The 15,841-nt window shown below is 39.4% G+C and overlaps 3 protein-coding genes across 5 annotated transcripts in view; all 3 read right to left on the bottom strand.

Moving 5' to 3' along the window:
- The window catches only part of plce1 (phospholipase C, epsilon 1), a 74,023-nt gene extending 71,277 nt beyond the window's left edge, over positions 1 to 2,746 (bottom strand). The window contains 1 exon segment of the mRNA XM_056770672.1: positions 2,623 to 2,746. The gene's annotated coding sequence lies outside the window, so the exon portion shown is untranslated.
- Positions 2,747 to 5,952: 3,206 nt separating this feature from the next.
- Positions 5,953 to 10,425, bottom strand: slc35g1 (solute carrier family 35 member G1). Its single transcript, XM_056770578.1, has 3 exons — positions 10,021 to 10,425; positions 8,436 to 8,607; positions 5,953 to 8,102 (listed from the first exon to the last, which is right to left on the bottom strand). Exons 1-3 carry the CDS (start codon positions 10,286 to 10,288, stop codon positions 7,358 to 7,360), a joined length of 1,185 nt encoding a protein of 394 aa, XP_056626556.1. The 5' UTR covers positions 10,289 to 10,425; the 3' UTR covers positions 5,953 to 7,357.
- Positions 10,426 to 10,909: 484 nt separating this feature from the next.
- lgi1b (leucine-rich, glioma inactivated 1b) lies at positions 10,910 to 15,840 on the bottom strand. 3 transcript variants are annotated; one of them, XM_056770575.1, is made up of 9 exons: positions 15,785 to 15,840; positions 14,433 to 14,731; positions 14,247 to 14,318; positions 13,663 to 13,734; positions 13,511 to 13,582; positions 13,353 to 13,424; positions 13,104 to 13,273; positions 12,455 to 12,619; positions 10,910 to 12,209 (listed from the first exon to the last, which is right to left on the bottom strand). In XM_056770575.1, exons 2-9 carry the CDS (start codon positions 14,615 to 14,617, stop codon positions 11,392 to 11,394), a joined length of 1,626 nt encoding a protein of 541 aa, XP_056626553.1. In that variant the 5' UTR covers positions 14,618 to 14,731; positions 15,785 to 15,840; the 3' UTR covers positions 10,910 to 11,391. The 3 variants fall into 3 exon arrangements, with proteins under 3 accessions (XP_056626553.1, XP_056626555.1, XP_056626552.1); XM_056770577.1 differs by lacking the exon at positions 15,785 to 15,840 and adding an exon at positions 15,647 to 15,690; XM_056770574.1 differs by lacking the exon at positions 15,785 to 15,840 and having other exon boundaries at positions 14,433 to 15,615.
- Between the last annotated feature and the right edge of the window lies 1 nt (position 15,841).

Here is a 15,841-nt window from a genome sequence, read left to right as displayed (position 1 = left end):
CTGCAAACTGAAAACTGCTGCCAGTAATACTGTAATTTCTACAGATTGTTTTTTACAGTGTACCTGCCAAAAGGAGTATTGTCAAACTGTTTAACTATATGGTTAAAGTCTCATAAGCTGCTGAACGAGTTTCGTCAAAAACGGCACTCAACACACTTTCAAACATTAAACAGACACATTCCTGCAGCATTATGAGATCACTGAAGAGTTCAATGAAACACACCCTCGTCCTGATGAACATGACTCATGTGACATCACAAAAAGAAACATCCATCATCATTTATTCCAGTTGATTTAACTGCCAGCAGATTAAAACTGGTGTTTCACGTATTCTCAATCTTACAACTGTCCTTAACCGAACACACTTTTTGTGGGATCATTTATGTTTTTGAAGATAATGAGTTCTTCGGCTTTTGAAAGTGAAAACATTTAACACCAATTAACACCACAGTGATGCTCACTTTAACAGACACTTTTGATACTTCTGTAAATTCTAAACACGCTTGGTTTGTTTATATTACATTAGCAAAGGCTGAAGCCAAACTATTATTCCTGCAATTCTTGATCTACAGATCAACCCTCCATGCGGTCACGAGCGACAGACTAAAGTTCAGATTATCTTGGCCTGCAGTGGTTGTTACTCGTCTGAAAAACGTAACAAGGTCCAGTTATTCAAACTATGAACTGGAGCAGCGGAGAGGCCATCGTGCCGGAGCGGTGGGTGGGAGTGGGTGTCTGATGAGGCATGAGGCTATTGTAACGTTTGGAAATTACGGGAATTCCCACCTCCCCCAAATCCACCTCCGCACCCCCCCACTCCCCTTCTTTTCTGAAGGCCGAGCAAAATAGTCATCTGTTGTAGATTTAGTTTGACCAGCGGCTACTGGAGCGAAGCGTCGTTCAGCTCTGCAACAATCTATGTGTGGGTAAACTATCATGATGATAACCACAGTTTAATTTGAGATTACCATAAACTAGTTGATCATAAATAAACATAGAGATTGCAACTAGGTCAATTCTGTGACAATGTGTTCCTGATCTAAGAGTATGTAACAATATTATAAATTTATGGTATCGCAATAGCATAATTGTCTCAATATAATTGTGGTCACATGACTGTATGAAACGAGAGGTCTTCTGGGTCTTTAACATAGAGAATGTTAAACAATATAATAGATATTACATCTGTCAAGGTCCAGCTGGTGCAGTTTTTTTATTATTTATATAAAGAATAGAGAACAGGATATGACATGGCTAATTCGTACATCATTGCAATGTTCAATAATCGTTTATTGAACACTAATGGCACTTTATTTTGAGGTCTTTATTTGTCTTTTTAAATATCATTAGAAATATTGTACCTCAAGCATTACACCGAGGTGTTTTCATACCGTGAGATTTTTACATATATCGTTACATCCCTAGTATTTATGTTTATCTATTTTTTTTAACCTCAAGGAAAGAATTCATACAAGCGTTAAGTCAAAGTTAATATTCAAAATCCTTTGACACATTGCGGGTGTTTACGATAGTCACACAGACTTGAGGTGTGTCCCCTTGTTTCCAGTTTCACAACCCAGAAAACTCAGAATCAGGCTCAGGCAATTCACACTGAAAGCAAATAACATACGACAATGTTTGTCCTGTCATACCGTCAGTCACGATGTCATACCAGCGAAGCTGATCAAGGGTCTGTGAGTTTAAGCCTGTTTGAAGCAAAGCAGCAGACCCCATCTGATATCACGGTACAATTCAATCCAGCTCTGTCTCTGTCGAGTTTCTGATAAAAAGAAAAGAACAGTGCGCCATGTCAACTGAACCAGACCCATTTTCCACAGATTCAGATTTTCCAGGCTGAACGAAAGCGTATTGAAAGAGAGTTCAGGTAACAGAATCCAGATGATGGTCAGGTCAGTCACTCATAACACACTCTATGGAAACGTCAGATTTCCATTTCATTCAGACATGGGGGAGCCCGTCCAGAGAAAGGGGTCTTAAGGGATAGAAAATGGGCAGAATATGTCTTCTGGTCGGGTAAAGTTTTAGGCTTTGGCTTTAGTTAACAACCCTCTAAATGAACCCATATGTGTATGATGTCACACACGGGTTCAAAAACAACACTGCTGGTCTGACATGAAAACAACATTACACACGTAAATAACAAACATACACCAATACATGAAAACAAACATACAGGCATGCACACAAACATGAGAAAACTGCAGTCAAACCTCCAACACATCCCATCAGTCTGACTGACAACCATAACTTCACTTAAAAAAACTAAGAAGTACCACAACATTACTTTTTTGTGTTGGACATGACGCACAGGACAAAAGTTTGATGATATCATGATTATTTGCACACAAGGACCATGGCAGTAACGCCGACGTACAATGTAAATATTATGCAGCAAGGTATAAGAATACCCTAAATAAATCGACTTTGTACAGTGAATACACGTCATGGTCGCTACAACAACTTGACATCATTCATGACTGCACGCTCAACACACAAACTTTGCTTTGAAGCTCAAATGCGGCGGATATTTAGTGCATTAAAATGAACGCGAAGTTAAAGAGGAAAACGCAAACACGTGGCAACGACTGAAACGCAACTTACCGCTGCAGAAAGTCAAATCAGAAAACTCGCGTGTCAGTGTAACCTCACTCATCCTGTAGTGTGAAAATTCCCCACGCGTCGCTTTCATCTCCCCTCAGACAAACTCGCGCCAACACTGTTGAAACAATGTAGCGCTGAAGTGCACGGACGCGGGAGCGCGCGTCAGTGTCAGTACACACAGCTGATCTACAGTCGATGTTCTGTATGGAACGCGCAGCAAACTTCATGCGGTAAAACACGTGGTTTACATGTCTTCATATGTCACAACCACATGCCTTTGGTAAAGTGATGTACCATTGTTTTTGGCACGTTTAACCACGGCGATGCTTTGCGTCATACCATCTAAATATTATTACATACATGAATGTGGTAACCGTTAAGTGTGTATTACACAAATACCATTGCTAAACTTACTTTTAGAAAAGTATCCATAGTTTTTAATGCAACATTGTAATAGTTAACCCACTGTTACCACAAAGTAATGGTTTTGCTATAGTAACTATTAGTTTAACTGTGGTATTTGGAGTAAAACTGTGGCTATACAAATGTCAAAATGCCAAACTTTTGGCAATGTGACAATGGTACATTTTGTGGTTACTATGACTACTAACTGCAAGGACATGCTGATCTCATCAGGCAGTTTTGACTACATGTGAAGGATACAGTATTTCCCCAGGCACAGCTGAAAATATACCATAGTTTCCCGTTGTCACAAAGGTCCAAATACTTTTCTGGAATATACTGAGATTTTGGATCTTAATGGATTGTGTGCATGCTGTTGGTCTGCAGGTGTGTCCAGCTTCACCCTCTCCTCTGCTTCAGAACCTCAGGGAATTACATGGGCTCTTATAGACACATGCCAGTGGATATTCACTGAAGCCGTGTGTTTGCAGCTCTGGCAGAAAGGCAATGACTTTTCCAATTCTCTCTCCACTGGGAGAAAGCTCTTATGCCATCCAGAAAGAATGTGCGAATCTTCCACTCCCAGTCAATATGTCTCATGTTATATTACAGCAGTGGAACTCTTGCTTTCCATTGGCAAGTCATGTACAAAACTACAAGCGAGTCTTTGTATTTTGAAGTCAGTAAATTCAAATGAATTATATTACACATGAAAGCAGTTTCTCATGCGTGTTTGGATTTCAGTACGTTTGCTCAGTTTGTTTACAGGGAAAACATTTTTAGTGCATGATTTTTCTACATTGACGTATTTCTCTTACCATGTAAAAATGCACATGTTTTCTTGTCAAAAATGTCTTTGGTCTGTTTATCAACCTAAAACAAATATTAGACTAACTTTCTAACCAGGTTTAGAAATGATTACCATTTCTTTATATATTACTACTTTGAAATATAACGTGAAGACTTACATAAACATAACATACTCTCCTCGTGATCTGTGTTAAAGTACTGCCCTCTACTGGATTATCATCATAAATCACATACTAAACCACAAACCCAACAAAATCAGATCATTTTTTTTGTCAAACAACCATCAACTTCAGGCACATTTGTGTTGCAGTAATGCTTTTGATTTGAAATACATTTAGAGTGCATTTAATTTTTTTATGTTAACACAGACACATTTTTGCTCCTGTTGTCTTTTCTAGGAGAAAATTACACAGCACACAATGATATAATAGATGTGTCATATTAAGATAAACATAAGAACAGCACATGAGTAAAATACTTGACAAAAACAAAAGTTTCACTGTCTTTACAGCTTTGAAATTGGACAGTATGAATATGATGTATGATTAGATTTATAATAATAAGGACAATACGGATTTTATAGATTTAAGAAAACGTCCAAAACATTCATTCACCTTATTCTGTCATTTTTACATTATTAGATAAAGGAATTGAAAAGCTTCATCTGTGTTCTCATAGGTCTCCTGCCATTAAGTTGTCAGGAGTTTGTGTTCCAGAGAATTCAAACACAGACAATGTATTTCTCAAGTAGCTTTTGAATTAAATACTCTGATGTTTATGGAGTTGTTTACAAAACATATAGTCTTTTTCCAGACACTTGTATCTTAAACAGCATTTAAAGACTTAAGATGGAAAAACCTCAAAGTGCAGTTTTTGATTTTCTTCTAAAATTAGAATTTTTATCAGGCTTTTATGTTTAGGTTCAGTGATTTTAATTTAATGGCAATGAATACATCCTCTTTGGCAATAAAGTGAAAAAACTGTAAGATAAACATTGGAGGCTCATCATTTTAAAGGAAAAAGGCCAGAAGCCACTTACAGGTTTTTATATCTAAAAGTCCTCATTTGCAAGTACACAACGCTACGTTTAGGGGACCACCAAGATTAATACACAAACTAGAGCAGGAGTCAAATTCAAAAAGTTTTTTTATAAATAAATGATGTTTGTGGATAAACTTAAAAGGGATTAATAGATAAAGGCAATAAATGAATCCTGCCTAAGGTTTTTTACATGACAACATTTGGATTTTGGTATTTGTCTTTCACTTCAATATGTAATTATAAAAACTGTATTTTTAGAATCTGGATATATTTGAAGGTCCAATGTATGAAATTTAGCAGCATCTAGTGGTGAGGGTGTGAATAGCAACCAACAGCCAACTCCAACCCTCCCTTTCGAAAAACTACAGTGTCTGACACAGAACTAAGACGTTGTCATGTTTTCCTTCTTTGCTGAAGGAGATAAAGTATTTACAAAATGGGCTCTGTAGAGCAGTTTGTCCGTTTATCAACTGTAGAAACAACAGGATGAACTCCATGTAAGGGCTCCTACGGTTTATGTAGATACATAATAAAACATAACGCTTCATTACATAGTTATAGAAATTAAATTACATTTCTGTCAATAGATCCTCCTAAAATCTACACACTGGACCTTTAAGTTTGATACTTTTAATAAGATTCACAAAAGGATATCTTTGAATTTTTTCATTCAGTATCATTCATTTCATTTGACTGACTTCACTATTATTCTGAAATGTAAAAACAGCCAAGTTTTTTCTGAATAAACATCAGTAATGCATTAAGAAACATGTGGCGAGTCTCATGTTCCTTTCCAAACAGTGCGATATCATTCTCCAAAGTCAAAACAGCTCAATGTTTTCAGAAGATAGGTGAACCAGCTGCCACAGAGTATTTATTGAATTTCATATTGAATTCTCTTGTCTACAGCACTTCACTGATCATACAGTACAGAAAATGCATAATGAATGTGATAAATATGAGACAGTCCTAATAATACAGAACAATCACAAAGCAAGGAGAGAAAAATAGCAAGACTCAAGAATGCAACTCTAATCCGTCTTTAGCAGATTTGAATCACATGACAATGCAGGTGGATGAAATGTGAAGTTTGTATCTCTTTTGTTTATTTCAACTAAGGTTCAAATTAAAGTTTCATAGGTGAAATGTATAACAGGCATTATTCAAACTGTGTGACAATTATCACAATAAATAATCATGTTACACAGATCTGTGATCAGATGAATGGATTAAGGCCGCACTTTCATTACTGCTACAGTATCAGTACAGCATTCTGCCTGAGTGAAGTACAGGCCTACAATGACACGATGTGCAGTGATCCGAGTTAAGTTTACACAAACAAGTGCAAATATAACAAATTCAATAAATTCAAAGGAAAATCAATGAGATTCAGTTCAATAACCAGTCAGTTACTAAACTGCACAAGAACAGTCATGTGGCCTTGTCATAAATCTCACTATGGTCGGACATTCATGTCTCATAAATAAATAAATAAATTAGAGCGAGTCAATCCGGCTAAGGTATACGAGGGCAAAGTTCATAGATGAACTGATTGATGCATATCATGTCTCAAGATGAATATATTCCAACTTGTAACTTTGATTTGAGCAGGTATGTAGTGGAGTAGGCGGGGCGAGACCGTGATTCGAGGCCGGTGAGTGAGTGTTAATGAGCGCCAGCTGTGCGCGCACCGGTCTCGTATCACAGAGGAGATCGGGAGCATATAAGAGAACGAGCGACCGGACCGTTGAAGAGAGAGGACAGGGCCCTAAAATGTTTTACGTTTGTATGTATGTTCTTTTGACATTTTACTTGTGTTTTTGTTATAGATTGTTTTATTCGCCGGAAGTCGACTGTGAGGGTCTGCCGGATGTCTTTGTAGTTTGTTGTTATTTTGGTTAAAACTTTGCTTAAATGTCTGCCGTTACCGCCTCCTTTATTCCATTTATTTAACCTTTCTACAAGGTATATATTGCTTTTAAAGGTATTTGTATGAGTAAATCATACGTGTGACCATATGTGTCCTATGGTGTGACATTTATTATTTATATGTATCATATAAAATAGTATAAGAGAGATTTATCTTCCTTTTGTTTTAAAAAATAAAATCGTCACACTATAGTACAAATTTGCATATTAGTCTGTCAACTACCCATAAATAGGTACGTATATCTAAAAGGACATGAGTTACAGTACACAAGTGCAAAGATGTTTGTATAAAGTAATTATGTTACACACTCTTCAAACTCCTGGCCAGCAGTTTTCTTTATAATATACTCTGTACTTAAAAAATCTTATAGTATTAAAAGACTCATCACTTAAAAATAGATTTGTAAGGCTTTGAATAACAGCCCTCATTTAAAGAAAGAATATGTACTTTAAGTAACTACAAAAACATATATATATGCAGTAAATGATGAAAGCCTGAAGAGCTTCTTTGGGATAGAACGCAGCAGGTATCAGTAACAAACATCTGTGACCATCAGCTCTGTCGTCTGGTGCTGAACCACTTCCTCACGGCCACACCACTAGTGCTAACGGTCACGCACAAGGCCCCGCCCAGACTCCACCAGGTGGGTTTGCGATTGAGGAACAGGAACTGGAGGATGAAGGCCAGCACCACATCCATCGTCCTCATCAGCGCCACCGGGCCCGCTTTCTCAATCTGGAGGGCTTTGGTGAGGAACGTCTGGCCGGCAATGCCGAGCAAACCGATGGCCATGAGGGTCCACCTGTCCCAGCCGCACTCCGGCATCGTCCAGTCGTCCAAGATGAACAAAACGACTAAGCACTCGATGAGTCCCACGACAGCGTAGTACCACACGGAGAGATAGTAATGAACACTTTTCCCCATTTTTCTCAGAATCACCATGGTGCAGGCGGCGCCGACGGCCCCCGCGAGCGCAGCGACCGTGCCTTTGATGTGATTGGTGTATTCTCCTTCGATCCCGGACACCCTTTCCCCGAAGAGGAAGGGAGGTCTGGCTATCAGTATGACGCCGGTGAGAGTAAACACGGTAAACACGACGTCCCATATCGTGCACCTTTCTTTGAGGAATATCCAGGCCAGCAAGGCCGTGAAGACGGGATTGCTGAACATTATAACCGTGGCGTCGGCTAGCGGCATCTGCAGAATTGCGTAATACAACAAGATCATGGCGTTGGCTCCGAGGAAGCCTCTGAGGAACAGGTAGATTCGCATGTCTCTTGGACCGATAAAGCCAATTCTGAAAAAGAGACATTTAAGGCGGTTATCTGCTTTTAATGACTCAAACTAAGACAAGCAAACAAATAGGATAATCCTAACCGCGTGTGACTTTGTTTCTTCTGTGGAACGCAAAAGAAGATATTTTGAGACACGTTTCAGTGGTTTGTTGTTTGGTTTTTAACCTTCTTTAAAATATCTTCTCTTGTGTTCTAGAGAAGAAAGAAAGTCTTAAAGGTCTGACGTGACATGAGGGTGAATTATTCCTCGTTCAAATTAGATGTTAAAAGCGAATGAGGTTTGGGTGCAGTGTGAACGAAGCCAAACTGAACTGGATCCAGTTACAGATTCATACTTGTAATAAATCATAGCTGGCATGACAAAGAGCATCTGGAAGAAGCATCGAATGGCGCTGATCTGGATAGCATGCATGTCATCGATCTTCTTCACGAGGAGAGCGGCAACGGAGAAAAAGACGGCTGCCAACAAACTGTACAGGAGGCCGAGGCCGGGACACGCCGCCTTCTCTGTGGAGGAATACAAGAAAACGCCGTCAATAACAGCTTTACACCATTTGTTTCCCGTAAAGACACGGGTTCAACAGTAAGAGGTTTCGCACGTGACTGCATGAGATATCTGAAGCAGCGTGTGATTTGGCTTTGTGGGGAGTGAGCCGAATGTTGATCTTGGAGTGGAATGATATGGAAGAGAACAGCATGAGCTTCAACACACTGTTTCACATTGAAATGATATCGCATGTGACGGCAATGATCATGTGACCAAAGGTACACAACTTCACTACCTGTGGCTGAGATGTGAACATGCTCTATGAGGCCACGAGTCTGTGTGAAACATCCTCTGTGCTCGACTCAATCATTCCTGGAACATAACGGACGCCCAACAAAACCAGTCTGAGTTACATAAACAAGACAAGAAAAGAAATAAAACACTCTTTCCTGAAGTGATTCACACAACCGTTTCCCACAAAGCATGTTCACAATGAACCTTATCCGCTCTTCCTTATTGAAACATTTGTCGTTGTTTCTGTCTGTGAAAGATAAGGCGACACTTTAAACAATAACCTCTCAGTCTCTCAATGCCATAAACCAGAAACAAAAACTGTGTTTCAAAGTAATTCTGTGTTATTTATTGAATAAACTATGAAATTACATTTATTTTTACGTTTGGCAGACATTTTTTTACAGAGTGAACAACAGTGCATTCGATATTTATGTTGTTTTTATCATTATTTGTGTTCTTGTGGATCAAACCTGTGACTTTTGTTTGACTAGTTCAGTTCTCCACAGGTCGAGCTACAGCCTCTATGAAAATTAAACATTTTTAAAAACATGATTATTATAGCTAAACCACGATAACAAATTTAGCTTTAAAAGTACGACTGGCTATAAAATGATAATTGATCATTCAGTATCTTACGTTCACCGACTGATACCATCACTGTAATAAAGTTGTTCACTTTTTATTAGCTATCAGTCATTTTTAAACAATAAAATAAAGAGAAAGAGATTCTGAAAGGTTATTTCACTGTTTGTGTAATATGTTATGTAAAACTTCATATTTTGTAACAGTTCTCGTCATAAACCCTTGTAACCATGTAACCAGTAACCGCGCTAAAAAATATTTATTACATTTATTAAAAGTAGAATCCTAAGAAATTAATGATATAGTCAAACGGGTTGTATATTTCAGTTTTATGACAAGGCCGAAAGTTTTCATTGTGGCTGGCACGGCACTTTGGCGGAAAAGATGGTTACCATGGAAACTTCTGTAAGAAAGGTACAGATGTATCGTGAAACTCGGCCGTTTAGTCACAGTCCCGCGAAAGAAACAAACTTGTCGAGTCAGAGAATCTGTCGATCTTAGATAAACGTGTAGAATTATATCCTGTGGTGGTGGTGTAAGCTTTGAGATCGCTTTACCTTTCTGAACCTTGTCCTGTTCACCGTCATCGTCATCATTATCATCGCTTCTCTTCCTGCAGCTCAGCAGCGCGCGGAACCGGTGGAACCAGCCACCGATCCCGCCGGTGTCAGCATCCGTTACCTCACCGGTCCTCGCCGCTTCTGGATCGCTATGTAACTCAATGTCTTCCACGGCGTCAACACCGTTAACTTTATGACAGAGCACACTGATCTCGTCCCTGTCATTTTTACTCAGCGAGTCATTGCGCTGTCTACATTCACCCATGCTCGGACAGAAGACCTGCTGGCATACCTTCTGCACACGCTTCAAATACTCCCGAGCAACAGGTTAAATCATTAACCTTGTATACATAGATGTCATTGCGTCTCTTTGCCGCTGGAGGGAGCAGCACGCGTTTGAAGAGGAGCGGCGTTGTAAGCGGACGACAAATGAAGTTTCGCTGCGTTTATTGTGAGCTGCTGGACGACAATGACGTTTCGCTGCGTTTATTCTAACGCGGTTAGCTTTTACGAATGATGAATAAATTAAATATATGATATGTTCCTTTCCATCCATGAGTGAGAGAGGATCACCATTCGAGTCATAACAAAACGTCTGAAAGGATAGATAAATCTCACCAAATCATTCTATTTAACCCCCAAAATCAAATAAAACGCTGGATTTATGATTAAATATGCATTTATTTTCTTAGAAAGGGTCGTGAGAATTGGTGATAAATGTACTTCCGTCAAGACATTGAACAAATCTGTTATATTTTTTTCTTTTGATTATGGGGTGAAATATGAAAATGAACTTTAATTCGCCACAGTAACATTCTGTTCCATTGTAAATAATGTTTGTTTGTTTGCATCACGACAAAACAAGCTTATATTTCTAATAGGTTTTATTAGACCTAACAAACAAACACGTAGCAAACAACTAACGTTCTTTCTCACAGTTATTCGTCCTCAAAGAGCATTAATCTAAGAATTCAATTAGTCAAAAGAAGTTTCAAATGGGTCACATCCATTGTGAAGAATGCCGTCCTTTCTACGTAAAAAAACAAACAGTTAAAAATAGTTTTTCGCTGTAAAAAATGTAAACAGTTTATTTGGCAGATGTTATTATGTTAACTGATTTGACCTTTGCCGTTTCCTTTATTATAGGCCTACCTCTTTAGTGATGTAAGCCTAGAAAACACAATAGTTTTTGTTTAAAGGGACAAAAAAAAAGAGTGAAAAAGGATGATGACAAGAGAGAAAGACACAAAGGGAGTTTCTAGAGTGGCATTCATGTGGAATTATTATTATTAGCACTAGATCATGCATGTAGGTTCACAAAAGCGCGCGAGGGTCACAATGGTGTAATTCACAGCCTCGTCGCAGCGTCTAACTGCTCAGGTCGATCATCAAGTGCTCGTAAATCTGCGTCTTCCCTTTAAAGCTGGACGCCAGGAGGAATTCTCTGTTGTCAATGGACACCAGTGAAAAAGCTCTCGGCGCCTGGACGTTGAGCTCCTGGAAATGCACAAACTGGCTCTTTTTAGCGTCCCACCGATAGACCTGGGTCAGCGAGTAGTCGCTGCCTAGGATGGCGTACTGCCAGTTGCCGATGGAGACGGGCTGAAACACCATGGAGCCCCGCGAGGGCATTGTCTGTATCTCCGTGAACATGGAACCGTCCCACGTCATCACCTTGGAGTCGCCGATGAAGCGCGTCAGACAGATAAACAGCTCCCCCTTGGCCTTGAAGTGTTTGACGGCGTAGACGTCCTCCATCTCTGGGATGTCCGTCCGTCGGTCGAACTGCTTCTGGGTCTTGCTCCACTGGTAGATGACAGGCCGCTGCGAGCTGCTGGACAAGATGAGGTGGGCTTTGCCGCCGATGTCCAGGTACTCCACATCCGTGTCTCGGTACCAGGGATGGAGAGACTGGTGCGAGTAGAACCCGTTGCCGTTCCACTTGTAGACTGTGGTGGAACCGGCCTTGGAGCTGTCGGCTATCACAAAGAAGTACTCGCCTTCCAGGCGGAAGGTCTCGATGTCGTTGGGTTTTCTGATTTTCAGAATGTCGATATCCTGGATTTTGATGAATTTGTTGGCAGAGCTGTCTCTTTTGTAAATGTGAGAGCCCCCGAAAAGTTGGGCAACGATGATGAAAAGGTGGTTTTCGATAACCATCGGCTTGCAAACCACAGTGGACGTGCCTAGGATTTGAAAAATAAACATTTTTTTCAATTCTCACAGCAGTAATAGCTCTGCGAATGTTGTTCTTTATATAATTTGTTTTAAAAAGGGAAAGTTGATCATTTCTGTGCCAACATCATCATCAGTGAAACCGAGTCAAATGATGGTTCCCAGAATGTCTCGCTTAAAGTTCTCTCCACAAATGAGGATATTGGTCTCTGTGTTTAGTCTGAACGTCTATGATGTATGTGATTTATTTACTCACTTTCTATAGTGTCGTAAGCTCTGAACTCCATGTTGACATGATCCCACTCCATAAAGCTGCATTTTCCAGAGAAGGGCTGGGCATATACAACGTATTGATCGTTCCCAAAGGTGAAGGACTCCACAGATATGGACTCAAATGTAAGAGTCTTCTTTATAGCAAACTCTGCAACCAAGAACATTAAAAAGATGATCATTCCTTCAATAAAAAACTTTAAATGTTTGTGATTTCATATTTGTCCTTTTCAAGTTATCTTAAAAAAACACATTTAAAGTGTACAGTTTAAAGGATCAATCTTATCTGCAAGCAGCACACCCTACTTTTTTGTTATGACATAAACAAAACATTATTGCTTGAAACAAATACAAAACCTTTAAATGTTTCACTATTTCTTTTGAAATAGTAAATACATCAACACAAGAAGAGTCATTAAGAGGAAAAGTGCTTGTCCAAACATAGATTTATTCAACACGATTTCACAGCAATTAATAGCCGTTTTCCATTTTATTTAAGCATTTGGCAGCTGCTTTTATCCAAAGCGACATTATCCTATACATTGTTTCAATCCCTGGGATCGAACCCAGGACCTTGGTGTTGCTAGCGCCATGCTCTAACCACTGAGCCCCAGGACAGTCCGCTGCTGATGTACCTGCTGTAATGCAGTCGAATGACTGAGGCGTCAGGTCATTAATCTTCTTCCCTTGATAGGCCGCAGGCCCGCTGCAGTGTAACTGGTCCACCGTTGCATTGGTGCTGAACATCCAGTCCACCAGCCATTTCAGTTTACAGTCACAACTGAACATGTTTCCTCTCAGATCCCTGTCACACACGTCATTTCACATCACTCTGAGTTTATGTCACATCACAAAAAGGCAAGAAGTAAACGGGAAATACGTACACTTTTGTTAAGGCATCCATCCCTTTAAAAACATCTTTGGGCAACGTCTCGAGATTATTGTAGGCGAGACTCCTAACAAAAAGGAAAAATTTGAATCAGCTCAGCATACAGAAGCATTCTATATTATTTCAGAACACGTTCAACGTAAATGTACTTACAAGTGTATGAGAGATTTTAAACCTCTAAATGCGTTGGGAGAGATGGATTCAATTAGGTTGTTTTCAATGAACCTGAAATTGATTATTTGATTTAGATATTCCTGCGTGACATCATGAGGAATGCTAACAGTTTCAAAACAAATGAAACTCACAGATATTCAAGATGTGGCAGGCCTTGGAAAGCATCTTCGTCGATAGAGCCGAACGTGTTGCCCGTAAACAATCTAAGGAACAAGCAAAAGAATAAACAAACATGGTTTCAATGGTCAAGAATAAAAACAATAACAATAAAAATATGTTCTGTTGCACAAACTAATTGCTATTTGACACGGCAGCATTACTACATTTAACAGAAATGTCCTTGCAAAATGAATTCCGTTCAAGAGCATTTATCTTTCCTTAAAGACGAATTCTAAGTATAATAACAGTTGTTTACATCCTTTGTTTACTGCACTGTACTGTACAAACACATTAAAGAAAGGGTTGTCTCCTTTTTATTGGTTTGTAAACACATCACTACTTCAGCAGTAGTCTTCTCATTTCACGAGGAAGGGTTCTTCAGGCTGCGTTGCATAATATTCACACCAATTTAGGGGCTTTGAGACATTAGACACGCTGAAGAGTATCCTTAGAGGGGTCCGGGCACCAATTACTCTGAACAAACACTGGACCCCTGTACACGACGATCAGCTCGTCTTTACAACGCCATGCACACATAACATGAGCAGAAACTCACAGGAGCTGAAGGGAAGGCGTGTAGAGAAAACTTCCCCCAGAGATCTCATTGAATCCGGTCTTCACAAATGATCTGTCACCAGTAAGAAAAGAGTGCACACATAATATATCTACAAAAGTTTGCATGCATTCATTTCGCACACAACATGTACATTATTTTCGCATGCATGCAATGGAGGAGACTTACAGTGAAACGACGTCGGGAGGAAAACTGTGTGGCACAGAACTCACACCTTCACACAAGGCGTTATCTTTAGTGCAGGTGCATCCAAAGGGGCATCGGGGCTGTTTAACTCTTCTGCCCTCCACCAACAGCAATAGGGTGGCAAACCAAAGCAGAAGAGTGTATGCTCTTCTGTGCACATATCCCATCCTGTCCTGCTGTATTCCCGATCACTCTGATTAATAATAAGAGCTGCTGGTGTCTGCGCAGGCTCCGCGTAATGAATGTCTGCGGCTCAGGCGCGCATCCAGCGATTCGTTCTGCTATAATAAAAACACAAAGCGAGAGGAAATCTGAACTGGCCTACTACATTACGATTGTCACGATAAACAAATCGGTCTCAAAAGACACGGAAAGAGAGCTCAACAACAAGGGAACCGAAAAAAGTATCCGATCAAAATATCCGATGGTTTGTCCGACGGCAACCGATTCTGGGAGAATCCCTGTTTGGCATCATTATGTACCAGCTGGTGTCCAATGGTATTATTAGTGGGAATGCGCATGAACCAATCCATGAATAAAAGATCCAAGGAATATTCATGAGGGACATGCACCTGCGCCCCCTTCACACACACACACACACACAGAGCAACATCAGCTTGTTTTGAAAATCCTTTGATCATTTGACAAAGCATATTCACTCATTACTATTTTATATCAAAATATTTTGAAAATTGGAAGATCATGATATAAATATTGTATTATAACACAATAATATGTATTTATATGTGGAATGTGATACATTTCCATTATGATATTATGCTTTATGCTATAAAAAGTAAGCAAAGACACCCTATTTGTTAATCATATTATACAATTTGTTACATTACTAATAAAAGAATTAACCCTTTTATTTTCTGTTTTTCAGTTTTGTTTGTTACATTCTTCATGAAACACCCACACGATGTTCCTTTGTTGCATCATATGGATGTTTCTCATGGACTTAGGAGGACAGTAAAGTATCTGTCTTGGTTACTGTCTGTCTTCAGTTCATTCAATTTTAGCATTTCTCTGAATAAAAGAGCAATTGTTCTACATTGTGAATATGGCACTTCACATTTCCTGTCACTGAATCTATACTCGATTTCGACGAAAACAAGAGTGATTTATGATGTAAATAACAAAGTCAGTTTGAAGCACTAATCCCCCAAGCTTTTCTGAGAACAATGGCAACTAACCTTTCAACGCAAAATAAAGAGTTTTATTATTACACATTACCCGACCTTTTTAGATCATAATTTATCTTTACTTGTATTATCGTTAATATTTTTAATATCTAAACAAAAATATTGTTATTAAATGATATTCACACTAACTGAGACAAAAGAAGGAAGCGTGATGCGGGGCGGGCCCAGCTGATGTAGCGTCATCTA

This window comes from Triplophysa dalaica, chromosome 17, assembly GCF_015846415.1.
Source record: "Triplophysa dalaica isolate WHDGS20190420 chromosome 17, ASM1584641v1, whole genome shotgun sequence".
NCBI classification, from domain to species: Eukaryota; Metazoa; Chordata; class Actinopteri; order Cypriniformes; family Nemacheilidae; genus Triplophysa; species Triplophysa dalaica.
This window is presented reverse-complemented; position numbering and strand designations above follow the sequence as displayed.

Excerpts from the sequence above, each read along its gene's own strand:
- slc35g1 (XM_056770578.1), bottom strand. The coding sequence starts at position 10,288 with ATGGGTGAATGTAGACAGCGCAATGACTCGCTGAGTAAAAATGACAGG. Across the intron at positions 8,608-10,020 it reads ACAGGACAAGGTTCAGAAAG|AGAAGGCGGCGTGTCCCGGC; the intron begins GTAAAGCGATCT and ends ATTCCTCCACAG. Across the intron at positions 8,103-8,435 it reads CCAGCTATGATTTATTACAA|AATTGGCTTTATCGGTCCAA; the intron begins GTATGAATCTGT and ends TCTCTTTTTCAG.
- lgi1b (XM_056770575.1), bottom strand. The coding sequence starts at position 14,617 with ATGGGATATGTGCACAGAAGAGCATACACTCTTCTGCTTTGGTTTGCC. Across the intron at positions 13,425-13,510 it reads TTAAAATCTCTCATACACTT|GAGTCTCGCCTACAATAATC; the intron begins GTAAGTACATTT and ends CCTTTTTGTTAG. Across the intron at positions 12,210-12,454 it reads AGCTTACGACACTATAGAAA|GCACGTCCACTGTGGTTTGC; the intron begins GTGAGTAAATAA and ends TTCAAATCCTAG.